Consider the following 24992-nt stretch of genomic DNA (forward strand, 5'->3'; position numbering starts at 1 on the left):
TGCTCAGGTTGTGGAGGCCAAGAAGAAAACAGCTCCCACAAAAGGGAGGGATTGGCAAGAGCTTCTCAAGGTCTCATGGTTCCTAATTTCAGAAGCCAAGCCTCCGCGTGGGGTCCCAGTCTTGCCCTAGAAGGTCAGAACACACACTTACCCATTGGACTCACCCTGTCGAGGGCCATTCCCTACCCCTCTAGGGGCCTCAGTTTCCCAATGTTCCAGTGAGAGATTCAATTCAGGACTGCATAGGCCTGAGCTCAGCAGAAAAGTGGCCGCCACTGCCTCCACCGTGAGTGTGATGTGGGCAGGGCTACAATCCAGGGTGCCCCAGACCTGGGCTCCTCCTCAAACAAGAACTGACCAAATGCCCGTGTACACTGCCGAATACTCCCCCTCACCCCCATGCCATCTCCAGATCTGTATGCACTTCCACCAACACAGCCTTCTCCAGAGGCCCCTGGGAATGCCTGTGTGCAGCCAGAGCCCCAGCCTTGAGGACGCAGAGCTGGCTTCCTCCCTGGCTCCGCCTTCTTCCTCATCTGGGATTCTGGGCAAGGCATTGAAGTTCTGGGGTCTTCTCCTTCTCCCGTCACTGGCCACCTGGGATCAGGACTTCCTGGTCTAGACCTCCTGCTGTAATCCCCTCCTCTTGAGTGTGGACTGACTGGAGCGATTCCACAGAGGACGGCAAAGCGATGCCGTGTCACTACTGAGATTTGGATGTGGTCAGTGGTCCCTGAGAACGCGCAAGGGGATAGGTGTGACTACTCACAGCCCACTGTGGGGCATCAGGTACCAGGAAGGAACAGCCCCAGGCTCCTTCCCGCACCACACCCTCACACACCCACACACCCACACCGCCCTCACACACACACACACGCACACACACACTCTCACGCAACACACACACACGCCCCCGCACCAGAGCTCAATGAAGAGCTCTGAAAAGCTGGCCACCCCTTGTTCTGGGCAGTTGTTTCTTGGTAGAACGAGGGCATCGTTTCTTATGACTCATCTTTAAGTCATTCTTTTACCAAATTAACATTAATTATCTATCTCAAACGTTAAAACTTTGGGGAATATATTTTACTCCACGATACGCTTCTTATAAACGCCAGTGTTTCATATGCGATGAGAATATTTTTGAAATTTGCACATTTTGAAAACGTTACCAGGGCCCATCCAGGAAAGCGAAAGATTTGAAAGGGGTCTCCCTGGCCCCGACATTTCCCTCGCTGTTTCCAGCTCTGGTGTCACACCTCCAATGGGTCCCCATCCCCAGGAAGTGAAAAGAGGGAATAGCGGGGCATCCTCTTTGAGACAGAATCTTTGATCTGCGGGGGATTTTTCTTCTTAATGAAAACCGCTATCTCAATTTCAAACATCCGGAGTCACTCACCTCAGACCAGACCCAGCCAGGCACAGGAGGCCACCTCTGGAAGGCTGGCACTTCCATGCAAACTCCGGAGGAGGGAAACGCACGGAGTCCGACAGAAGGAAACTCAGTGGCTACCAGGGACTTGCGGTGGGAGGAAGGGAGACTGACTGCTTCCCAGGGACAGGGTTTCTCTTGGACAAAAATGGGCGGGTACTAGATGCGGATGACGTTGGTGTGACGTTGTGAGTCTGCTTCACGCCACTTCAGCGAACAATTGAAAAGAACCCAAGAACTAAACTTTATTGAACTGACGAGATAAAATACAGGGAAAGGTTAAGTAAAGAAAAACCAAAAACAAAACTTTAAAACCCACGCCATGGCTAGGGGAAGGCGAGGATTCTCTGGGGCTGCAGCTCAGGAGCTGAGGGTAGTGGCTGGGATGCTGCCAGTGCTTGCTGAAGGTCTTGAGCCGGCTGTGGCTCGCAAGATGCCTGTGCGGCTCTGAGCTGGGCTGGGCCCGAGAGGGAGAGACGGTGCCGGATCTTCAGGGTCTTCCGCGTCTTTCGGTGGAGCTGCAGCTGGAGATGGAAGAAGAGAAAACGCCACCAACATGACTGCCCGCCCAAGTCATTCCAAAGAAAGGGACCCTCTGCCGCCAATCCAGCAGTCTCAGTCCAAGCACCACGCCCCCGAAAGTCTTCCCAGACTCCAGTCCCTGGCAAGAGTGATCTGAGCTCGCCCCTTGCTCCCAGCCGAACCCCAGCCTCTGGACACTCTGCTCCGGGGGGCGCAGCGCCATCCCCTCTGCACACGCCCACGTCACACACCCGAGTCCTCCTCACCCTCAGTCTTGGCATCAGTGTGCTCAGGCTGCTCCAGCCGGGAAAGAAGAACGCGGGCGCGGTGCTCCAGCTCCGAGCCGGGCATATTGAGACCGATGTAGGCCAAGAGCAGTTCCAGGCTGGGAACATCTGGGGGCTGGATAAAATCCTCAGGGTACCATCGGAGCCAGGCGCCCAGAATGAAGGAGATGGCCCTGAGGACGGACAGGTGGGCAGCAGAGTCAGAGAAGGGTCCTTTCCTTGCACGCTGGCCTCCCGGGCATCCCTGTGCGGGCCTGGGCTCCTGGGCCTCCCGCTCCTGGCTGTCCAGGGGCCAGTCCTACTTGGCGGCCACCTCCAATCTGGCAGTCTTGGCAGAGCTAGGCCAGGGCACCAAGGAGGGGCTAGGAAAACGCCTTTGGAAGGGGGAGCCCTGTGCCGTGGTGGCGTCACCTCTCCTAGGCCTCAGGGAAGCCTGACACACTGCTTGGAGCATCTCTCCGCCCACTGCCCACTGGAACGTCAGCTGCGTGAGGGCAGCGAGCGGTGCAGTCTCCTCTTTTCATTGCCCTCCCTGGCACACAGGAGGTGCTCCCAGAACATCTGACCAGTGAGGGAACAACGGACATTGTCTCCCGCCCATGCTTCCCAGGGCCCTCCTCTTGCCTCCAACTTTCCCTCCTGGGCCTACGTGCTGCCTGATTCACCAGGTGTCCCATGAGGGTCATGCTCCCCTGCCCCGTATCTCGACCAGGGAGGGGCTTATGTGGCCCCGGAGCACTCCCTGAGCCCCCTGAGCAGGAGCTGAGCACCCGCTGGGGAGCTTCTAGCAGATGAGTGAGCGGGACGCTGCAGGCAACTGCCCTCCAAGTGTGGACGCTGGGCGCCCTCCTAGGGATTCCAAAGCCCACTCACTTTTTGAGTTGGTCTAGGGGTCCGCCGTCCTCATCGCCATAGGCAAGGACACAACCGTATCTAGAAGACACAGGAGGACGTCGCATGGACTGGACTGTGGATCAGGCCTGCATGAGAAGCCTAGCGGCGCTGTCTCACTCCCAAGGAGAATGGAGCCCTGGAGGGCATGGCTGTCGCCTGCTCTGCGCACGGGATTCTGGTCAGTGCCTAGAAAACTTTCTGCACCTAGTGGGGACCACTGTGTGTGCGTGATGAAGGAAGGAGCTCCAACCGGCCCCTCACTCCTGCTAGAGTGGGTCGGGGGCCTCGGCTCAGCCCAGGGATCGCTGCTCTGGCTTCACCCAGGTCAGAGACCTAGAAGAGCTCTGCCATCTCCTTTTCCAAAGGGAAGACAACAACTCAGTGAAGGCCACGGGCACGCTGAGGGACGAGGCGGAGGCTTCGCCTTAGGCAAGAGGAATATCCTCAATGAGCACAACCACAGCCCCTCCGCTCCAGTCGACCCTCCCAGAGGGTTAGGCTTCTCGAGAAGCCTTTGCAGGCAGCACCTGCCTGAGTCCCTACAATCTCCCCTGGAGGCTGATCCTCTCTTCAGCCCGCCTTGCAAGGAGCAAACCGAGGCTCGGGGAGGTGCCGTGACATCCCCAGCCTCACAGCTAGTAGGTGGCTGAATGCCCACAGTGCTGCGGAGGGGCACGGCACGCACCTTTGAAACAGAAGCTCCAGCACCTGTCGTGTGGTGGCAAAACCTCTATACGTGCACAGGAAGCTGTGGACGTAGGCGGTGTCGCCCTCCAGGAAGGCGGGCACCAGGTGCTCCACTCGCTTCTGCCGCGTTCCAGCCTGGACGGTCCACCCCAGGCGGGACGCTTTGCTCTTCGCTGGGGATGGATTTTCAGCCTGGGGTCAGACAGAGGGGCCGCTTGCCATCAGAGGCCGCACCGCGGGCCCCAGGAGTGCCGGGGACTGGAGGTCGCACCGAATGCCCAAGCCCGCGGTGACTTGTGGCCGGAAGTGGGCATCATTGCCCAGGGCAGGGAAGAATTCTCGGGATTCCAAGTAGGATGTGAGGTGGAGAAGGATTAAACCTCTTGGTCTCCTAGGTCTTTGTGCTGGCAGAGGAGTGACAGCCCCTCCCTGGATGAAGAGCATCAACCCTGGGGTGGCTGACCAACTGCCCATTCGAGACAGGAGAACACAGAGGCTTTTCGTGGGCTGGGAGGGATGAGGACGGGAGGACAGGCAGGGTGATCAGGGCGGTGCTGTGGAAATGGCAACAGAAGGTGCGGGTTCAGTGAAGGGCTGAGTCACTGGGCTAATGGGTCTCCCTTCTGGAAAGTTGGGCAGCCTGCTGAGGCCCGACGCCCTGACCTCGAGAGGCCACGTGGACGTGTTCCTCTGGACAGCAAAGGCAGAGGACCAGAAAGAACCCTGTGAGCCCCATGTCCTGTTGGGCAAAAAGCATGCCTATCCATCAGGATGCTGCGTCCGACTGGGAGAAGGTGGGGAAGGATTGCCAGGCCACATGGACACGTGAGGATGGGAGTTCAAACAGGAAAATCTCTACAGAACGCAAAAGGACTCTTGAACGCCCGTGAGCTGATGGGCTAGAAATGTCTCTGCTCTGCTACACCTCTGTGGACAGGGCCGTCTCCTCTGGCCAAGACGGGGGCTGGGCCCGCAGGGCAAGGTCGGGGGAAGAGATGGGGATTCAGATTCCTTTGGGAGCAGGGCTCCAGGCAGGAGCCCCGGGGCTGTCTCAGGGCCTTCGAAGACCTGGGGGTCCTCAGTGCTGTCTTGGGGCCCTGGGGCTTGGGTCTCCCCAGCACCTGCACTCACCCTGAGCCGGCCCTGGCCTCGCTTGGCAGCGTGGGGCACCTTCCCTTCCTGCAGGGTGGTGGAGTCGAGGGCGTCGTGGCTCAGCTGCTGGCCCGTCTCCTGAGTGACGCTCTGGAAAGACAGTGCCCGGCAGCCAGGCGGCAAGCCTCAGAGACCCGACTGGCTGTCTTTGCTGGCTCTCACACCTCTGTGACTCTCTCCACTCTGGACACACATACCCCGCCCCACGGTCCACACAGACCTCCACCGAGGAGGGAAACACACGGCAGCCTGAGGGCCTGGAATGAGGAGGCAGCTTAGGGGTCCCCTTTCAGTCCTGCCAGCCCTGTCCTGGCTTGGGAACGTGACGGGAAAAGCAGGTTATTGCCAGCCCACCAACCTTCTGCGGCCAAGGGCAGATCCTGCCCACACGTCCCTCTGGCCCCCACACTCACGAGGACGGGATGAGGGCTGCCCTGGGAGGGCTCGGGGAGCTGGTCTGGCCTCGATTGGGCTGCTCTAGGCTTCCTCATGTTACCTGAGAGGACCTCCTGCCAAAGGTCCAGCGGTGGGGGGCGTGGGAGCTGAGCCAGCGTCCACAACGTCTCCAAAGGTTCTCCCTGCGGGCTTTCTGGGAACCAGAGCCCTGGTCAGGCGGGAGAAAGCAGGAGAACATGTTTCTCTATCAAGAGTCTCCAGCCAAGTGAGCTGGCTTTGCGCACGTGGCTGCCTAGTTGCGGGGGTTCCAAGTCTGTTGGGGTCTGTTGTCAAGGAAGTGACCTCATTTCCTGCAGTGCCCTTACCTGAGTGCCCCCCTCAGATACCACCCATGCAAACAGTCCTCTGGCCATGGCCTTGCTCACCCCCCTTCTCCATGCGACGTCGTAGGCGTACCCAGGAACACCAACACACCCGTCTCACAGGCTCCCTAGAGGGTCTGGGTGCGGCCGAGGTCCCAGCTTTGAGACTGACGCAGAAACAAGTCCTCTTCCTTACCTCTTCTGGATCCTGCATAAGCCGTTGTGTCTCTCAGGGCCTGTCGGCCTCCTGTCTGCACACTGGGGAGGACCGGAGCGTGGACTTGCTAGACATGTCCTCTGGCGTGTGTCCTACCTTAGAGGACGATACCTCTCAAACTGCAGGCGGGTGTCACTTGCAGGCAATGCCTCCCACCTCGTGTTTCTTCCTCTTGCCACTTGCCCTGTGTCTGCTTCTCTTCGGATCCCACCCTAGAGTCCATCCCTGCATCCAAGGTCAATGTGTGTGTGTGTGTGTGTGTGTGTTTGTGTGTGTGTGCATGCGCGTGTGTGTGTGTGTTTGTGTGCGTCCGCGTGTTGTGTGCTCAGGGTGTGGAGGCCAAGAAGAAAACAGCTCCCACAAAAGGGAGGGATTGGCAAGAGCTTCTCAAGGTCTCATGGTTCCTAATTTCAGAAGCCAAGCCTCCGCGTGGGGTCCCAGTCTTGCCCTAGAAGGTCAGAACACACACTTACCCATTGGACTCACCCTGTCGAGGGCCATTCCCTACCCCTCTAGGGGCCTCAGTTTCCCAATGTTCCAGTGAGAGATTCAATTCAGGACTGCATAGGCCTGAGCTCAGCAGAAAAGTGGCCGCCACTGCCTCCACCGTGGGTGTGATGTGGGCAGGGCTACAATCCAGGGTGCCCCGGACCTGGGCTCCTCCTCAAACAAGAACTGACCAAACGCCCGTGTACACTGCCGAATACTCCCCCTCACCCCCATGCCATCTCCAGATCTGTATGCACTTCCACCAACACAGCCTTCTCCAGAGGCCCCTGGGAATGCCTGTGTGCAGCCAGAGCCCCAGCCTTGAGGACGCAGAGCTGGCTTCCTCCCTGGCTCCGCCTTCTTCCTCATCTGGGATTCTGGGCAAGGCATTGAAGTTCTGGGGTCTTCTCCTTCTCCCGTCACTGGCCACCTGGGATCAGGACTTCCTGGTCTAGACCTCCTGCTGTAATCCCCTCCTCTTGAGTGTGGACTGACTGGAGCGATTCCACAGAGGACGGCAAAGCGATGCCGTGTCACTACTGAGATTTGGATGTGGTCAGTGGTCCCTGAGAACGCGCAAGGGGATAGGTGTGACTACTCACAGCCCACTGTGGGGCATCAGGTACCAGGAAGGAACAGCCCCAGGCTCCTTCCCGCACCACACCCTCACACACCCACACACCCACACCGCCCTCACACACAAACACACACACACTCACACACACACACACACACGCCCCCGCACCAGAGCTCAATGAAGAGCTCTGAAAAGCTGGCCACCCCTTGTTCTGAGCAGTTGTTTCTTGGTAGAACGAGGGCATCGTTTCTTATGACTCACCTTTAAGTCCTTCTTTTACCAAATTAACATTAATTATCTATCTCAAACGTTAAAACTTTGGGGAATATATTTTACTCCACGATACGCTTCTTATAAACGCCAGTGTTTCATATGCGATGAGAATATTTTTGAAATTTGCACATTTTGAAAACGTTACCAGGGCCCATCCAGGAAAGCGAAAGATTTGAAAGGGGTCTCCCTGGCCCCGACATTTCCCTCGCTGTTTCCAGCTCTGGTGTCACACCTCCAATGGGTCCCCATCCCCAGGAAGTGAAAAGAGGGAATAGCGGGGCATCCTCTTTGAGACAGAATCTTTGATCTCCGGGGGATTTTTCTTCTTAATGAAAACCGCTATCTCAATTTCAAACATCCGGAGTCACTCACCTCAGACCAGACCCAGCCAGGCACAGGAGGCCACCTCTGGAAGGCTGGCACTTCCATGCAAACTCCGGAGGAGGGAAACGCACGAAGTCCGACAGAAGGAAACTCAGTGGCTACCAGGGACTTGCGGTGGGAGGAAGGGAGACTGACTGCTTCCCAGGGACAGGGTTTCTCTTGGACAAAAATGGGCGGGTACTAGATGCGGATGACGTTGGTGTGACGTTGTGAGTCTGCTTCACGCCACTTCAGCGAACAATTGAAAAGAACCCAAGAACTAAACTTTATTGAACTGACGAGATAAAATACAGGGAAAGGTTAAGTAAAGAAAAACCAACAACAAAACTTTAAAACCCACGCCATGGCTAGGGGAAGGCGAGGATTCTCTGGGGCTGCAGCTCAGGAGCTGAGGGTAGTGGCTGGGATGCTGCCAGTGCTTGCTGAAGGTCTTGAGCCGGCTGTGGCTCGCAAGATGCCTGTGCGGCTCTGAGCTGGGCTGGGCCCGAGAGGGAGAGACGGTGCCGGATCTTCAGGGTCCTCCGCGTCTTTCGGTGGAGCTGCAGCTGGAGATGGAAGAAGAGAAAACGCCACCAACATGACTGCCCGCCCAAGTCATTCCAAAGAAAGGGACCCTCTGCCGCCAATCCAGCAGTCTCAGTCCAAGCACCACGTCCCCGAAAGTCTTCCCAGACTCGAGTCCCTGGCAAGAGTGATCTGAGCCCGCCCCTTGCTCCCAGCCGAACCCCAGCCTCTGGACACTCTGCTCCGGGGGGCGCAGCGCCATCCCCTCTGCACACGCCCACGTCACACACCCGAGTCCTCCTCACCCTCAGTCTTGGCATCAGTGTGCTCAGGCTGCTCCAGCCGGGAAAGAAGAACGCGGGCGCGGTGCTCCAGCTCCGAGCCGGGCATATTGAGACCGATGTAGGCCAAGAGCAGTTCCAGGCTGGGAACATCTGGGGGCTGGATAAAATCCTCAGGGTACCATCGGAGCCAGGCGCCCAGAATGAAGGAGATGGCCCTGAGGACGGACAGGTGGGCAGCAGAGTCAGAGAAGGGTCCTTTCCTTGCACGCTGGCCTCCCGGGCATCCCTGTGCGGGCCTGGGCTCCTGGGCCTCCCGCTCCTGGCTGTCCAGGGGCCAGTCCTACTTGGCGGCCACCTCCAATCTGGCAGTCTTGGCAGAGCTAGGCCAGGGCACCAAGGAGGGGCTAGGAAAACGCCTTTGGAAGGGGGAGCCCTGTGCCGTGGTGGCGTCACCTCTCCTAGGCCTCAGGGAAGCCTGACACACTGCTTGGAGCATCTCTCCGCCCACTGCCCACTGGAACGTCAGCTGCGTGAGGGCAGCGAGCGGTGCAGTCTCCTCTTTTCATTGCCCTCCCTGGCACACAGGAGGTGCTCCCAGAACATCTGACCAGTGAGGGAACAACGGACATTGTCTCCCGCCCATGCTTCCCAGGGCCCTCCTCTTGCCTCCAACTTTCCCTCCTGGGCCAAGTGCTGCCTGATTCACCAGGTGTCCCATGAGGGTCATGCTCCCCTGCCCCGTATCTCGACCAGGGAGGGGCTTATGTGGCCCCGGAGCACTCCCTGAGCCCCCTGAGCAGGAGCTGAGCACCCGCTGGGGAGCTTCTAGCAGATGAGTGAGCGGGACGCTGCAGGCAACTGCCCTCCAAGTGTGGACGCTGGGCGCCCTTCTGGGGATTCCAAAGCCCACTCACTTTTTGAGTTGGTCTAGGGGTCCGCCGTCCTCATCGCCATAGGCAAGGACACAACCGTATCTAGAAGACACAGGAGGACGTCGCATGGACTGGACTGTGGATCAGGCCTGCGTGAGAAGCCTAGCGGCGCTGTCTCACTCCCAAGGAGAATGGAGCCCTGGAGGGCATGGCTGTCGCCTGCTCTGCGCACGGGATTCTGGTCAGTGCCTAGAAAACTTTCTGCACCTAGTGGGGACCTCTGTGTGTGCGTGATGAAGGAAGGAGCTCCAACCGGCCCCTCACTCCTGCTTGAGTGGGTCGGGGGCCTCGGCTCAGCCCAGGGATCGCTGCTCTGGCTTCACCCAGGTCAGAGACCTAGAAGAGCTCTGCCATCTCCTTTTCCAAAGGGAAGACAACAACTCAGTGAAGGCCACGGGCACGCTGAGGGACGAGGCGGAGGCTTCGCCTTAGGCAAGAGGAATATCCTCAATGAGCACAACCACAGCCCCTCCGCTCCAGTCGACCCTCCCAGAGGGTTAGGCTTCTCGAGAAGCCTTTGCAGGCAGCACCTGCCTGAGTCCCTACAATCTCCCCTGGAGGCTGATCCTCTCTTCAGCCCGCCTTGCAAGGAGCAAACCGAGGCTCGGGGAGGTGCCGTGACATCCCCAGCCTCACAGCTAGTAGGTGGCTGAATGCCCACAGTGCTGCGGAGGGGCACGGCACGCACCTTTGAAACAGAAGCTCCAGCACCTGTCGTGTGGTGGCAAAACCTCTATACGTGCACAGGAAGCTGTGGACGTAGGCGGTGTCGCCCTCCAGGAAGGCGGGCACCAGGTGCTCCACTCGCTTCTGCCGCCTTCCAGCCTGGACGGTCCACCCCAGGCGGGACGCTTTGCTCTTCGCTGGGGATGGATTTTCAGCCTGGGGTCAGACAGAGGGGCCGCTTGCCATCAGAGGCCGCACCGCGGGCCCCAGGAGTGCCGGGGACTGGAGGTCGCACCGAATGCCCAAGCCCGCGGTGACTTGTGGCCGGAAGTGGGCATCATTGCCCAGGGCAGGGAAGAATTCTCGGGATTCCAAGTAGGATGTGAGGTGGAGAAGGATTAAACCTCTTGGTCTCCTAGGTCTTTGTGCTGGCAGAGGAGTGACAGCCCCTCCCTGGATGAAGAGCATCAACCCTGGGGTGGCTGACCAACTGCCCATTCGAGACAGGAGAACACAGAGGCTTTTCGTGGGCTGGGAGGGATGAGGACGGGAGGACAGGCAGGGTGATCAGGGCGGTGCTGTGGAAATGGCAACAGAAGGCGCGGGTTCAGTGAAGGGCTGAGTCACTGGGCTAATGGGTCTCCCTTCTGGAAAGTTGGGCAGCCTGCTGAGGCCCGACGCCCTGACCTCGAGAGGCCACGTGGACGTGTTCCTCTGGACAGCAAAGGCAGAGGACCAGAAAGAACCCTGTGAGCCCCATGTCCTGTTGGGCAAAAAGCATGCCTATCCATCAGGATGCTGCGTCCGACTGGGAGAAGGTGGGGAAGGATTGCCAGGCCACATGGACACGTGAGGATGGGAGTTCAAACAGGAAAATCTCTACAGAACGCAAAAGGACTCTTGAACGCCCGTGAGCTGATGGGCTAGAAATGTCTCTGCTCTGCTACACCTCTGTGGACAGGGCCGTCTCCTCTGGCCAAGACGGGGGCTGGGCCCGCAGGGCAAGGTCGGGGGAAGAGATGGGGATTCAGATTCCTTTGGGAGCAGGGCTCCAGGCAGGAGCCCCGGGGCTGTCTCAGGGCCTTCGAAGACCTGGGGGTCCTCAGTGCTGTCTTGGGGCCCTGGGGCTTGGGTCTCCCCAGCACCTGCACTCACCCTGAGCCGGCCCTGGCCTCGCTTGGCAGCGTGGGGCACCTTCCCTTCCTGCAGGGTGGTGGAGTCGAGGGCGTCGTGGCTCAGCTGCTGGCCCGTCTCCTGAGTGACGCTCTGGAAAGACAGTGCCCGGCAGCCAGGCGGCAAGCCTCAGAGACCCGACTGGCTGTCTTTGCTGGCTCTCACACCTCTGTGACTCTCTCCACTCTGGACACACATGCCCCGCCCCACGGTCCACACAGACCTCCACCGAGGAGGGAAACACACGGCAGCCTGAGGGCCTGGAATGAGGAGGCAGCTTAGGGGTCCCCTTTCAGTCCTGCCAGCCCTGTCCTGGCTTGGGAACGTGACGGGAAAAGCAGGTTATTGCCAGCCCACCAACCTTCTGCGGCCAAGGGCAGATCCTGCCCACACGTCCCTCTGGCCCCCACACTCACGAGGACGGGATGAGGGCTGCCCTGGGAGGGCTCGGGGAGCTGGTCTGGCCTCGATTGGGCTCCTCTAGGCTTCCTCATGTTACCTGAGAGGACCTCCTGCCAAAGGTCCAGCGGTGGGGGGCGTGGGAGCTGAGCCAGCGTCCACAACGTCTCCAAAGGTTCTCCCTCCGGGCTTTCTGGGAACCAGAGCCCTGGTCAGGCGGGAGAAAGCAGGAGAACATGTTTCTCTATCAAGAGTCTCCAGCCAAGTGAGCTGGCTTTGCGCACGTGGCTGCCTAGTTGCGGGGGTTCCAAGTCTGTTGGGGTCTGTTGTCAAGGAAGTGACCTCATTTCCTGCAGTGCCCTTACCTGAGTGCCCCCCTCAGATACCACCCATGCAAACAGTCCTCTGGCCATGGCCTTGCTCACCCCCCTTCTCCATGCGACGTCGTAGGCGTACCCAGGAACACCAACACACCCGTCTCACAGGCTCCCTAGAGGGTCTGGGTGCGGCCGAGGTCCCAGCTTTGAGACTGACGCAGAAACAAGTCCTCTTCCTTACCTCTTCTGGATCCTGCATAAGCCGTTGTGTCTCTCAGGGCCTGTCGGCCTCCTGTCTGCACACTGGGGAGGACCGGAGCGTGGACTTGCTAGACATGTCCTCTGGCGTGTGTCCTACCTTAGAGGACGATACCTCTCAAACTGCAGGCGGGTGTCACTTGCAGGCAATGCCTCCCACCTCGTGTTTCTTCCTCTTGCCACTTGCCCTGTGTCTGCTTCTCTTCGGATCCCACCCTAGAGTCCATCCCTGCATCCAAGGTCAATGTGTGTGTGTGTGTGTGTGTGTGTGTGTTTGTGTGTGTGTGCATGCGCGTGTGTGTGTGTGTTTGTGTGCGTCCGCGTGTTGTGTGCTCAGGGTGTGGAGGCCAAGAAGAAAACAGCTCCCACAAAAGGGAGGGATTGGCAAGAGCTTCTCAAGGTCTCATGGTTCCTAATTTCAGAAGCCAAGCCTCCGCGTGGGGTCCCAGTCTTGCCCTAGAAGGTCAGAACACACACTTACCCATTGGACTCACCCTGTCGAGGGCCATTCCCTACCCCTCTAGGGGCCTCAGTTTCCCAATGTTCCAGTGAGAGATTCAATTCAGGACTGCATAGGCCTGAGCTCAGCAGAAAAGTGGCCGCCACTGCCTCCACCGTGGGTGTGATGTGGGCAGGGCTACAATCCAGGGTGCCCCGGACCTGGGCTCCTCCTCAAACAAGAACTGACCAAACGCCCGTGTACACTGCCGAATACTCCCCCTCACCCCCATGCCATCTCCAGATCTGTATGCACTTCCACCAACACAGCCTTCTCCAGAGGCCCCTGGGAATGCCTGTGTGCAGCCAGAGCCCCAGCCTTGAGGACGCAGAGCTGGCTTCCTCCCTGGCTCCGCCTTCTTCCTCATCTGGGATTCTGGGCAAGGCATTGAAGTTCTGGGGTCTTCTCCTTCTCCCGTCACTGGCCACCTGGGATCAGGACTTCCTGGTCTAGACCTCCTGCTGTAATCCCCTCCTCTTGAGTGTGGACTGACTGGAGCGATTCCACAGAGGACGGCAAAGCGATGCCGTGTCACTACTGAGATTTGGATGTGGTCAGTGGTCCCTGAGAACGCGCAAGGGGATAGGTGTGACTACTCACAGCCCACTGTGGGGCATCAGGTACCAGGAAGGAACAGCCCCAGGCTCCTTCCCGCACCACACCCTCACACACCCACACACCCACACACCCACACCGCCCTCACACACAAACACACACACACTCACACACACACACACACACACGCCCCCGCACCAGAGCTCAATGAAGAGCTCTGAAAAGCTGGCCACCCCTTGTTCTGAGCAGTTGTTTCTTGGTAGAACGAGGGCATCGTTTCTTATGACTCACCTTTAAGTCCTTCTTTTACCAAATTAACATTAATTATCTATCTCAAACGTTAAAACTTTGGGGAATATATTTTACTCCACGATACGCTTCTTATAAACGCCAGTGTTTCATATGCGATGAGAATATTTTTGAAATTTGCACATTTTGAAAACGTTACCAGGGCCCATCCAGGAAAGCGAAAGATTTGAAAGGGGTCTCCCTGGCCCCGACATTTCCCTCGCTGTTTCCAGCTCTGGTGTCACACCTCCAATGGGTCCCCATCCCCAGGAAGTGAAAAGAGGGAATAGCGGGGCATCCTCTTTGAGACAGAATCTTTGATCTCCGGGGGATTTTTCTTCTTAATGAAAACCGCTATCTCAATTTCAAACATCCGGAGTCACTCACCTCAGACCAGACCCAGCCAGGCACAGGAGGCCACCTCTGGAAGGCTGGCACTTCCATGCAAACTCCGGAGGAGGGAAACGCACGAAGTCCGACAGAAGGAAACTCAGTGGCTACCAGGGACTTGCGGTGGGAGGAAGGGAGACTGACTGCTTCCCAGGGACAGGGTTTCTCTTGGACAAAAATGGGCGGGTACTAGATGCGGATGACGTTGGTGTGACGTTGTGAGTCTGCTTCACGCCACTTCAGCGAACAATTGAAAAGAACCCAAGAACTAAACTTTATTGAACTGACGAGATAAAATACAGGGAAAGGTTAAGTAAAGAAAAACCAACAACAAAACTTTAAAACCCACGCCATGGCTAGGGGAAGGCGAGGATTCTCTGGGGCTGCAGCTCAGGAGCTGAGGGTAGTGGCTGGGATGCTGCCAGTGCTTGCTGAAGGTCTTGAGCCGGCTGTGGCTCGCAAGATGCCTGTGCGGCTCTGAGCTGGGCTGGGCCCGAGAGGGAGAGACGGTGCCGGATCTTCAGGGTCCTCCGCGTCTTTCGGTGGAGCTGCAGCTGGAGATGGAAGAAGAGAAAACGCCACCAACATGACTGCCCGCCCAAGTCATTCCAAAGAAAGGGACCCTCTGCCGCCAATCCAGCAGTCTCAGTCCAAGCACCACGTCCCCGAAAGTCTTCCCAGACTCGAGTCCCTGGCAAGAGTGATCTGAGCCCGCCCCTTGCTCCCAGCCGAACCCCAGCCTCTGGACACTCTGCTCCGGGGGGCGCAGCGCCATCCCCTCTGCACACGCCCACGTCACACACCCGAGTCCTCCTCACCCTCAGTCTTGGCATCAGTGTGCTCAGGCTGCTCCAGCCGGGAAAGAAGAACGCGGGCGCGGTGCTCCATCTCCGAGCCGGGCATATTGAGACCGATGTAGGCCAAGAGCAGTTCCAGGCTGGGAACATCTGGGGGCTGGATAAAATCCTCAGGGTACCATCGGAGCCAGGCGCCCAGAATGAAGGAGATGGCCCTGAGGACGGACAGGTGGGCAGCAGAGTCAGAGAAGGGTCCTTTCCTTGCACGCTGGCCTCCCGGGCATCCCTGTGCGGGCCTGGGCTCCTGGGCCTCCCGCTCCTGGCTGTCCAGGGGCCAGTCCTACTTGGCGGCCACCTCCAATCTGGCAGTCTTGGCAGAGCTAGGCCAGGGCACCAAGGAGGGGCTAGGAAAACGCCTTTGGAAGGGGGAGCCCTGTGCCGTGGTGGCGTCACCTCTCCTAGGCCTCAGGGAAGCCTGACACACTGCTTGGAGCATCTCTCCGCCCACTGCCCACTGGAACGTCAGCTGCGTGAGGGCAGCGAGCGGTGCAGTCTCCTCTTTTCATTGCCCTCCCTGGCACACAGGAGGTGCTCCCAGAACATCTGACCAGTGAGGGAACAACGGACATTGTCTCCCGCCCATGCTTCCCAGGGCCCTCCTCTTGCCTCCAACTTTCCCTCCTGGGCCAAGTGCTGCCTGATTCACCAGGTGTCCCATGAGGGTCATGCTCCCCTGCCCCGTATCTCGACCAGGGAGGGGCTTATGTGGCCCCGGAGCACTCCCTGAGCCCCCTGAGCAGGAGCTGAGCACCCGCTGGGGAGCTTCTAGCAGATGAGTGAGCGGGACGCTGCAGGCAACTGCCCTCCAAGTGTGGACGCTGGGCGCCCTTCTGGGGATTCCAAAGCCCACTCACTTTTTGAGTTGGTCTAGGGGTCCGCCGTCCTCATCGCCATAGGCAAGGACACAACCGTATCTAGAAGACACAGGAGGACGTCGCATGGACTGGACTGTGGATCAGGCCTGCGTGAGAAGCCTAGCGGCGCTGTCTCACTCCCAAGGAGAATGGAGCCCTGGAGGGCATGGCTGTCGCCTGCTCTGCGCACGGGATTCTGGTCAGTGCCTAGAAAACTTTCTGCACCTAGTGGGGACCTCTGTGTGTGCGTGATGAAGGAAGGAGCTCCAACCGGCCCCTCACTCCTGCTTGAGTGGGTCGGGGGCCTCGGCTCAGCCCAGGGATCGCTGCTCTGGCTTCACCCAGGTCAGAGACCTAGAAGAGCTCTGCCATCTCCTTTTCCAAAGGGAAGACAACAACTCAGTGAAGGCCACGGGCACGCTGAGGGACGAGGCGGAGGCTTCGCCTTAGGCAAGAGGAATATCCTCAATGAGCACAACCACAGCCCCTCCGCTCCAGTCGACCCTCCCAGAGGGTTAGGCTTCTCGAGAAGCCTTTGCAGGCAGCACCTGCCTGAGTCCCTACAATCTCCCCTGGAGGCTGATCCTCTCTTCAGCCCGCCTTGCAAGGAGCAAACCGAGGCTCGGGGAGGTGCCGTGACATCCCCAGCCTCACAGCTAGTAGGTGGCTGAATGCCCACAGTGCTGCGGAGGGGCACGGCACGCACCTTTGAAACAGAAGCTCCAGCACCTGTCGTGTGGTGGCAAAACCTCTATACGTGCACAGGAAGCTGTGGACGTAGGCGGTGTCGCCCTCCAGGAAGGCGGGCACCAGGTGCTCCACTCGCTTCTGCCGCCTTCCAGCCTGGACGGTCCACCCCAGGCGGGACGCTTTGCTCTTCGCTGGGGATGGATTTTCAGCCTGGGGTCAGACAGAGGGGCCGCTTGCCATCAGAGGCCGCACCGCGGGCCCCAGGAGTGCCGGGGACTGGAGGTCGCACCGAATGCCCAAGCCCGCGGTGACTTGTGGCCGGAAGTGGGCATCATTGCCCAGGGCAGGGAAGAATTCTCGGGATTCCAAGTAGGATGTGAGGTGGAGAAGGATTAAACCTCTTGGTCTCCTAGGTCTTTGTGCTGGCAGAGGAGTGACAGCCCCTCCCTGGATGAAGAGCATCAACCCTGGGGTGGCTGACCAACTGCCCATTCGAGACAGGAGAACACAGAGGCTTTTCGTGGGCTGGGAGGGATGAGGACGGGAGGACAGGCAGGGTGATCAGGGCGGTGCTGTGGAAATGGCAACAGAAGGTGCGGGTTCAGTGAAGGGCTGAGTCACTGGGCTAATGGGTCTCCCTTCTGGAAAGTTGGGCAGCCTGCTGAGGCCCGACGCCCTGACCTCGAGAGGCCACGTGGACGTGTTCCTCTGGACAGCAAAGGCAGAGGACCAGAAAGAACCCTGTGAGCCCCATGTCCTGTTGGGCAAAAAGCATGCCTATCCATCAGGATGCTGCGTCCGACTGGGAGAAGGTGGGGAAGGATTGCCAGGCCACATGGACACGTGAGGATGGGAGTTCAAACAGGAAAATCTCTACAGAACGCAAAAGGACTCTTGAACGCCCGTGAGCTGATGGGCTAGAAATGTCTCTGCTCTGCTACACCTCTGTGGACAGGGCCGTCTCCTCTGGCCAAGACGGGGGCTGGGCCCGCAGGGCAAGGTCGGGGGAAGAGATGGGGATTCAGATTCCTTTGGGAGCAGGGCTCCAGGCAGGAGCCCCGGGGCTGTCTCAGGGCCTTCGAAGACCTGGGGGTCCTCAGTGCTGTCTTGGGGCCCTGGGGCTTGGGTCTCCCCAGCACCTGCACTCACCCTGAGCCGGCCCTGGCCTCGCTTGGCAGCGTGGGGCACCTTCCCTTCCTGCAGGGTGGTGGAGTCGAGGGCGTCGTGGCTCAGCTGCTGGCCCGTCTCCTGAGTGACGCTCTGGAAAGACAGTGCCCGGCAGCCAGGCGGCAAGCCTCAGAGACCCGACTGGCTGTCTTTGCTGGCTCTCACACCTCTGTGACTCTCTCCACTCTGGACACACATGCCCCGCCCCACGGTCCACACAGACCTCCACCGAGGAGGGAAACACACGGCAGCCTGAGGGCCTGGAATGAGGAGGCAGCTTAGGGGTCCCCTTTCAGTCCTGCCAGCCCTGTCCTGGCTTGGGAACGTGACGGGAAAAGCAGGTTATTGCCAGCCCACCAACCTTCTGCGGCCAAGGGCAGATCCTGCCCACACGTCCCTCTGGCCCCCACACTCACGAGGACGGGATGAGGGCTGCCCTGGGAGGGCTCGGGGAGCTGGTCTGGCCTCGATTGGGCTGCTCTAGGCTTCCTCATGTTACCTGAGAGGACCTCCTGCCAAAGGTCCAGCGGTGGGGGGCGTGGGAGCTGAGCCAGCGTCCACAACGTCTCCAAAGGTTCTCCCTGCGGGCTTTCTGGGAACCAGAGCCCTGGTCAGGCGGGAGAAAGCAGGAGAACATGTTTCTCTATCAAGAGTCTCCAGCCAAGTGAGCTGGCTTTGCGCACGTGGCTGCCTAGTTGCGGGGGTTCCAAGTCTGTTGGGGTCTGTTGTCAAGGAAGTGACCTCATTTCCTGCAGTGCCCTTACCTGAGTGCCCCCCTCAGATACCACCCATGCAAACAGTCCTCTGGCCATGGCCTTGCTCACCCCCCTTCTCCATGCGACGTCGTAGGCGTACCCAGGAACACCAACACACCCGTCTCACAGGCTCCCTAGAGGGTCTGGGTGCGGCCGAGGTCCCAGCTTTGAGACTGACGCAGAAACAAGTCCTCTTCCTTACCTCTTCTGGATCCTGCATAAGCCGTTGTGTCTCTCAGGGCCTGTCGGCCTCCTGTCTGCACACTGGGGAGGACCGGAGCGTGGACTTGCTAGACATGTCCTCTGGCGTGTGTCCTACCTTAGAGGACGATACCTCTCAAACTGCAGGCGGGTGTCACTTGCAGGCAATGCCTCCCACCTCGTGTTTCTTCCTCTTGCCACTTGCCCTGTGTCTGCTTCTCTTCGGATCCCACCCTAGAGTCCATCCCTGCATCCAAGGTCAATGTGTGTGTGTGTGTGTGTGTGTGTGTGTTTGTGTGTGTGTGCATGCGCGTGTGTGTGTGTGTTTGTGTGCGTCCGCGTGTTGTGTGCTCAGGGTGTGGAGGCCAAGAAGAAAACAGCTCCCACAAAAGGGAGGGATTGGCAAGAGCTTCTCAAGGTCTCATGGTTCCTAATTTCAGAAGCCAAGCCTCCGCGTGGGGTCCCAGTCTTGCCCTAGAAGGTCAGAACACACACTTACCCATTGGACTCACCCTGTCGAGGGCCATTCCCTACCCCTCTAGGGGCCTCAGTTTCCCAATGTTCCAGTGAGAGATTCAATTCAGGACTGCATAGGCCTGAGCTCAGCAGAAAAGTGGCCGCCACTGCCTCCACCGTGGGTGTGATGTGGGCAGGGCTACAATCCAGGGTGCCCCGGACCTGGGCTCCTCCTCAAACAAGAACTGACCAAACGCCCGTGTACACTGCCGAATACTCCCCCTCACCCCCATGCCATCTCCAGATCTGTATGCACTTCCACCAACACAGCCTTCTCCAGAGGCCCCTGGGAATGCCTGTGTGCAGCCAGAGCCCCAGCCTTGAGGACGCAGAGCTGGCTTCCTCCCTGGCTCCGCCTTCTTCCTCATCTGGGATTCTGAGCAAGGCATTGAAGTTCTGGGGTCTTCTCCTTCTCCCGTCACTGGCCACCTGGGATCAGGACTTCCTGGTCTAGACCTCCTGCTGTAATCCCCTCCTCTTGAGTGTGGACTGACTGGAGCGATTCCACAGAGGACGGCAAAGCGATGCCGTGTCACTACTGAGATTTGGATGTGGTCAGTGGTCCCTGAGAACGCGCAAGGGGATAGGTGTGACTACTCACAGCCCACTGTGGGGCATCAGGTACCAGGAAGGAACAGCCCCAGGCTCCTTCCCGCACCACACCCTCACACACCCACACACCTACACCGCCCTCACACACAAACACACACACACACACGCCCCCGCACCAGAGCTCAATGAAGAGCTCTGAAAAGCTGGCCACCCCTTGTTCTGGGCAGTTGTTTCTTGGTAGAACGAGGGCATCGTTTCTTATGACTCATCTTTAAGTCATTCTTTTACCAAATTAACATTAATTATCTATCTCAAACGTTAAAACTTTGGGGAATATATTTTACTCCACGATACGCTTCTTATAAACGCCAGTGTTTCATATGCGATGAGAATATTTTTGAAATTTGCACATTTTGAAAACGTTACCAGGGCCCATCCAGGAAAGCGAAAGATTTGAAAGGGGTCTCCCTGGCCCCGACATTTCCCTCGCTGTTTCCAGCTCTGGTGTCACACCTCCAATGGGTCCCCATCCCCAGGAAGTGAAAAGAGGGAATAGCGGGGCATCCTCTTTGAGACAGAATCTTTGATCTCCGGGGGATTTTTCTTCTTAATGAAAACCGCTATCTCAATTTCAAACATCCGGAGTCACTCACCTCAGACCAGACCCAGCCAGGCACAGGAGGCCACCTCTGGAAGGCTGGCACTTCCATGCAAACTCCGGAGGAGGGAAACGCACGGAGTCCGACAGAAGGAAACTCAGTGGCTACCAAGGACTTGCGGTGGGAGGAAGGGAGACTGACTGCTTCCCAGGGACAGGGTTTCTCTTGGACAAAAATGGGCGGGTACTAGATGCGGATGACGTTGGTGTGACGTTGTGAGTCTGCTTCACGCCACTTCAGCGAACAATTGAAAAGAACCCAAGAACTAAACTTTATTGAACTGACGAGATAAAATACAGGGAAAGGTTAAGTAAAGAAAAGCCAAGAGCAAAACTTTAAAACCCACGCCATGGCTAGGGGAAGGCGAGGATTCTCTGGGGCTGCAGCTCAGGAGCTGAGGGTAGTGGCTGGGATGCTGCCAGTGCTTGCTGAAGGTCTTGAGCCGGCTGTGGCTCGCAAGATGCCTGTGCGGCTCTGAGCTGGGCTGGGCCCGAGAGGGAGAGACGGTGCCGGATCTTCAGGGTCTTCCGCGTCTTTCGGTGGAGCTGCAGCTGGAGATGGAAGAAGAGAAAACGCCACCAACATGACTGCCCGCCCAAGTCATTCCAAAGAAAGGGACCCTCTGCCGCCAATCCAGCAGTCTCAGTCCAAGCACCACGCCCCCGAAAGTCTTCCCAGACTCGAGTCCCTGGCAAGAGTGATCTGAGCCCGCCCCTTGCTCCCAGCCGAACCCCAGCCTCTGGACACTCTGCTCCGGGGGGCGCAGCGCCATCCCCTCTGCACACGCCCACGTCACACACCCGAGTCCTCCTCACCCTCAGTCTTGGCATCAGTGTGCTCAGGCTGCTCCAGCCGGGAAAGAAGAACGCGGGCGCGGTGCTCCAGCTCCGAGCCGGGCATATTGAGACCGATGTAGGCCAAGAGCAGTTCCAGGCTGGGAACATCTGGGGGCTGGATAAAATCCTCAGGGTACCATCGGAGCCAGGCGCCCAGAATGAAGGAGATGGCCCTGAGGACGGACAGGTGGGCAGCAGAGTCAGAGAAGGGTCCTTTCCTTGCACGCTGGCCTCCCGGGCATCCCTGTGCGGGCCTGGGCTCCTGGGCCTCCCGCTCCTGGCTGTCCAGGGGCCAGTCCTACTTGGCGGCCACCTCCAATCTGGCAGTCTTGGCAGAGCTAGGCCAGGGCACCAAGGAGGGGCTAGGAAAACGCCTTTGGAAGGGGGAGCCCTGTGCCGTGGTGGCGTCACCTCTCCTAGGCCTCAGGGAAGCCTGACACACTGCTTGGAGCATCTCTCCGCCCACTGCCCACTGGAACGTCAGCTGCGTGAGGGCAGCGAGCGGTGCAGTCTCCTCTTTTCATTGCCCTCCCTGGCACACAGGAGGTGCTCCCAGAACATCTGACCAGTGAGGGAACAACGGACATTGTCTCCCGCCCATGCTTCCCAGGGCCCTCCTCTTGCCTCCAACTTTCCCTCCTGGGCCAAGTGCTGCCTGATTCACCAGGTGTCCCATGAGGGTCATGCTCCCCTGCCCCGTATCTCGACCAGGGAGGGGCTTATGTGGCCCCGGAGCACTCCCTGAGCCCCCTGAGCAGGAGCTGAGCACCCGCTGGGGAGCTTCTAGCAGATGAGTGAGCGGGACGCTGCAGGCAACTGCCCTCCAAGTGTGGACGCTGGGCGCCCTCCTAGGGATTCCAAAGCCCACTCACTTTTTGAGTTGGTCTAGGGGTCCGCCGTCCTCATCGCCATAGGCAAGGACACAACCGTATCTAGAAGACACAGGAGGACGTCGCATGGACTGGACTGTGGATCAGGCCTGCGTGAGAAGCCTAGCGGCGCTGTCTCACTCCCAAGGAGAATGGAGCCCTGGAGGGCATGGCTGTCGCCTGCTCTGCGCACGGGATTCTGGTCAGTGCCTAGAAAACTTTCTGCACCTAGTGGGGACCTCTGTGTGTGCGTGATGAAGGAAGGAGCTCCAACCGGCCCCTCACTCCTGCTTGAGTGGGTCGGGGGCCTCGGCTCAGCCCAGGGATCGCTGCTCTGGCTTCACCCAGGTCAGAGACCTAGAAGAGCTCTGCCATCTCCTTTTCCAAAGGGAAGACAACAACTCAGTGAAGGCCACGGGCACGCTGAGGGACGAGGCGGAGGCTTCGCCTTAGGCAAGAGGAATATCCTCAATGAGCACAACCACAGCCCCTCCGCTCCAGTCGACCCTCCCAGAGGGTTAGGCTTCTCGAGAAGCCTTTGCAGGCAGCACCTGCCTGAGTCCCTACAATCTCCCCTGGAGGCTGATCCTCTCTTCAGCCCGCCTTGCGAGGAGCAAACCGAGGCTCGGGGAGGTGCCGTGACATCCCCAGCCTCACAGCTAGTAGGTGGCTGAATGCCCACAGTGCTGCGGAGGGGCACGGCACGCACCTTTGAAACAGAAGCTCCAGCACCTGTCGTGTGGTGGCAAAACCTCTATACGTGCACAGGAAGCTGTGGACGTAGGCGGTGTCGCCCTCCAGGAAGGCGGGCACCAGGTGCTCCACTCGCTTCTGCCGCCTTCCAGCCTGGACGGTCCACACCAGGCGGGACGCTTTGCTCTTCGCTGGGGATGGATTTTCAGCCTGGGGTCAGACAGAGGGGCCGCTTGCCATCAGAGGCCGCACCGCGGGCCCCAGGAGTGCCGGGGACTGGAGGTCGCACCGAATGCCCAAGCCCGCGGTGACTTGTGGCCGGAAGTGGGCATCATTGCCCAGGGCAGGGAAGAATTCTCGGGATTCCAAGTAGGATGTGAGGTGGAGAAGGATTAAACCTCTTGGTCTCCTAGGTCTTTGTGCTGGCAGAGGAGTGACAGCCCCTCCCTGGATGAAGAGCATCAACCCTGGGGTGGCTGACCAACTGCCCATTCGAGACAGGAGAACACAGAGGCTTTTCGTGGGCTGGGAGGGATGAGGACGGGAGGACAGGCAGGGTGATCAGGGCGGTGCTGTGGAAATGGCAACAGAAGGTGCGGGTTCAGTGAAGGGCTGAGTCACTGGGCTAATGGGTCTCCCTTCTGGAAAGTTGGGCAGCCTGCTGAGGCCCGACGCCCTGACCTCGAGAGGCCACGTGGACGTGTTCCTCTGGACAGCAAAGGCAGAGGACCAGAAAGAACCCTGTGAGCCCCATGTCCTGTTGGGCAAAAAGCATGCCTATCCATCAGGATGCTGCGTCCGACTGGGAGAAGGTGGGGAAGGATTGCCAGGCCACATGGACACGTGAGGATGGGAGTTCAAACAGGAAAATCTCTACAGAACGCAAAAGGACTCTTGAACGCCCGTGAGCTGATGGGCTAGAAATGTCTCTGCTCTGCTACACCTCTGTGGACAGGGCCGTCTCCTCTGGCCAAGACGGGGGCTGGGCCCGCAGGGCAAGGTCGGGGGAAGAGATGGGGATTCAGATTCCTTTGGGAGCAGGGCTCCAGGCAGGAGCCCCGGGGCTGTCTCAGGGCCTTCGAAGACCTGGGGTCCTCAGTGCTGTCTTGGGGCCCTGGGGCTTGGGTCTCCCCAGCACCTGCACTCACCCTGAGCCGGCCCTGGCCTCGCTTGGCAGCGTGGGGCACCTTCCCTTCCTGCAGGGTGGTGGAGTCGAGGGCGTCGTGGCTCAGCTGCTGGCCCGTCTCCTGAGTGACGCTCTGGAAAGACAGTGCCCGGCAGCCAGGCGGCAAGCCTCAGAGACCCGACTGGCTGTCTTTGCTGGCTCTCACACCTCTGTGACTCTCTCCACTCTGGACACACATGCCCCGCCCCACGGTCCACACAGACCTCCACCGAGGAGGGAAACACATGGCAGCCTGAGGGCCTGGAATGAGGAGGCAGCTTAGGGGTCCCCTTTCAGTCCTGCCAGCCCTGTCCTGGCTTGGGAACGTGACGGGAAAAGCGGGTTATTGCCAGCCCACCAACCTTCTGCGGCCAAGGGCAGATCCTGCCCACACGTCCCTCTGGCCCCCACACTCACGAGGACGGGATGAGGGCTGCCCTGGGAGGGCTCGGGGAGCTGGTCTGGCCTCGATTGGGCTGCTCTAGGCTTCCTCATGTTACCTGAGAGGACCTCCTGCCAAAGGTCCAGCGGTGGGGGGCGTGGGAGCTGAGCCAGCGTCCACAACGTCTCCAAAGGTTCTCCCTCCGGGCTTTCTGGGAACCAGAGCCCTGGTCAGGCGGGAGAAAGCAGGAGAACATGTTTCTCTATCAAGAGTCTCCAGCCAAGTGAGCTGGCTTTGCGCACGTGGCTGCCTAGTTGCGGGGGTTCCAAGTCTGTTGGGGTCTGTTGTCAAGGAAGTGACCTCATTTCCTGCAGTGCCCTTACCTGAGTGCCCCCCTCAGATACCACCCATGCAAACAGTCCTCTGGCCATGGCCTTGCTCACCCCCCTTCTCCATGCGACGTCGTAGGCGTACCCAGGAACACCAACACACCCGTCTCACAGGCTCCCTAGAGGGTCTGGGTGCGGCCGAGGTCCCAGCTTTGAGACTGACGCAGAAACAAGTCCTCTTCCTTACCTCTTCTGGATCCTGCATAAGCCGTTGTGTCTCTCAGGGCCTGTCGGCCTCCTGTCTGCACACTGGGGAGGACCGGAGCGTGGACTTGCTAGACATGTCCTCTGGCGTGTGTCCTACCTTAGAGGACGATACCTCTCAAACTGCAGGCGGGTGTCACTTGCAGGCAATGCCTCCCACCTCGTGTTTCTTCCTCTTGCCACTTGCCCTGTGTCTGCTTCTCTTCGGATCCCAGCCTAGAGTCCATCCTTGCATCCAAGGTCAATGTGTGTGTGTGTGTGTGTGTGTT

General features: G+C 59.0%; 4 protein-coding genes across 5 annotated transcripts; all 4 read right to left on the reverse strand.

Moving 5' to 3' along the window:
• Positions 1–1649: 1649 nt before the first annotated feature.
• Positions 1650–5682, reverse strand: LOC138918867 (ral guanine nucleotide dissociation stimulator-like). 2 transcript variants are annotated; one of them, XM_070242435.1, is made up of 6 exons: positions 5468–5682; positions 4951–5061; positions 3818–4011; positions 3112–3171; positions 2218–2411; positions 1650–1953 (listed from the first exon to the last, which is right to left on the reverse strand). In XM_070242435.1, the coding sequence occupies exons 1-6, from the start codon at positions 5603–5605 to the stop codon at positions 1790–1792; spliced, it is 861 nt and encodes a 286-aa protein (XP_070098536.1). In that variant the 5' UTR covers positions 5606–5682; the 3' UTR covers positions 1650–1789. The 2 variants fall into 2 exon arrangements, with proteins under 2 accessions (XP_070098536.1, XP_070098537.1); XM_070242436.1 differs by lacking the exon at positions 3112–3171 and having other exon boundaries at positions 5468–5667.
• A 2228-nt stretch (positions 5683–7910) lies between these two features.
• On the reverse strand, positions 7911–11958 carry LOC138918868 (ral guanine nucleotide dissociation stimulator-like). The gene is made up of 6 exons (XM_070242438.1): positions 11728–11958; positions 11211–11321; positions 10078–10271; positions 9372–9431; positions 8479–8672; positions 7911–8214 (listed from the first exon to the last, which is right to left on the reverse strand). Exons 1-6 carry the CDS (start codon positions 11863–11865, stop codon positions 8051–8053), a joined length of 861 nt encoding a protein of 286 aa, XP_070098539.1. The 5' UTR covers positions 11866–11958; the 3' UTR covers positions 7911–8050.
• Positions 11959–14184: 2226 nt separating this feature from the next.
• LOC138918869 (ral guanine nucleotide dissociation stimulator-like) lies at positions 14185–18201 on the reverse strand. The gene is made up of 6 exons (XM_070242439.1): positions 18002–18201; positions 17485–17595; positions 16352–16545; positions 15646–15705; positions 14753–14946; positions 14185–14488 (listed from the first exon to the last, which is right to left on the reverse strand). The coding sequence occupies exons 1-6, from the start codon at positions 18137–18139 to the stop codon at positions 14325–14327; spliced, it is 861 nt and encodes a 286-aa protein (XP_070098540.1). The 5' UTR covers positions 18140–18201; the 3' UTR covers positions 14185–14324.
• Positions 18202–20435: 2234 nt separating this feature from the next.
• LOC138918870 (ral guanine nucleotide dissociation stimulator-like) lies at positions 20436–24448 on the reverse strand. Its single transcript, XM_070242440.1, has 6 exons — positions 24249–24448; positions 23732–23842; positions 22600–22793; positions 21894–21953; positions 21001–21194; positions 20436–20736 (listed from the first exon to the last, which is right to left on the reverse strand). Exons 1-6 carry the CDS (start codon positions 24384–24386, stop codon positions 20573–20575), a joined length of 861 nt encoding a protein of 286 aa, XP_070098541.1. The 5' UTR covers positions 24387–24448; the 3' UTR covers positions 20436–20572.
• Between the last annotated feature and the right edge of the window lie 544 nt (positions 24449–24992).

The sequence above is a fragment of the Equus caballus genome, chromosome 19 (genome assembly GCF_041296265.1).
Source record: "Equus caballus isolate H_3958 breed thoroughbred chromosome 19, TB-T2T, whole genome shotgun sequence".
Taxonomy (NCBI): Eukaryota; Metazoa; Chordata; class Mammalia; order Perissodactyla; family Equidae; genus Equus; species Equus caballus.

Bases quoted from the DNA above. Each gene is read 5' to 3' on its own strand.
- LOC138918867 (XM_070242435.1), bottom strand. From the start codon at position 5,605: ATGTTCTCCTGCTTTCTCCCGCCTGACCAGGGCTCTGGTTCCCAGAAA. The intron at 4,012-4,950 runs GTGAGTGCAGGT...GTCTGACCCCAG, and splicing joins GAGGCCAGGGCCGGCTCAGG to GCTGAAAATCCATCCCCAGC. The intron at 1,954-2,217 runs GTGAGGAGGACT...TTCCATCTCCAG, and splicing joins CACTGATGCCAAGACTGAGG to CTGCAGCTCCACCGAAAGAC.
- LOC138918868 (XM_070242438.1), bottom strand. From the start codon at position 11,865: ATGTTCTCCTGCTTTCTCCCGCCTGACCAGGGCTCTGGTTCCCAGAAA. The intron at 10,272-11,210 runs GTGAGTGCAGGT...GTCTGACCCCAG, and splicing joins GAGGCCAGGGCCGGCTCAGG to GCTGAAAATCCATCCCCAGC. The intron at 9,432-10,077 runs GTGCGTGCCGTG...TGTGTCTTCTAG, and splicing joins CTGGAGCTTCTGTTTCAAAG to ATACGGTTGTGTCCTTGCCT.
- LOC138918869 (XM_070242439.1), bottom strand. From the start codon at position 18,139: ATGTTCTCCTGCTTTCTCCCGCCTGACCAGGGCTCTGGTTCCCAGAAA. The intron at 14,947-15,645 runs GTGAGTGGGCTT...GTCCGTCCTCAG, and splicing joins CCCCTAGACCAACTCAAAAA to GGCCATCTCCTTCATTCTGG. The intron at 14,489-14,752 runs GTGAGGAGGACT...TTCCATCTCCAG, and splicing joins CACTGATGCCAAGACTGAGG to CTGCAGCTCCACCGAAAGAC.
- LOC138918870 (XM_070242440.1), bottom strand. From the start codon at position 24,386: ATGTTCTCCTGCTTTCTCCCGCCTGACCAGGGCTCTGGTTCCCAGAAA. The intron at 22,794-23,731 runs GTGAGTGCAGGT...GTCTGACCCCAG, and splicing joins GAGGCCAGGGCCGGCTCAGG to GCTGAAAATCCATCCCCAGC. The intron at 21,954-22,599 runs GTGCGTGCCGTG...TGTGTCTTCTAG, and splicing joins CTGGAGCTTCTGTTTCAAAG to ATACGGTTGTGTCCTTGCCT.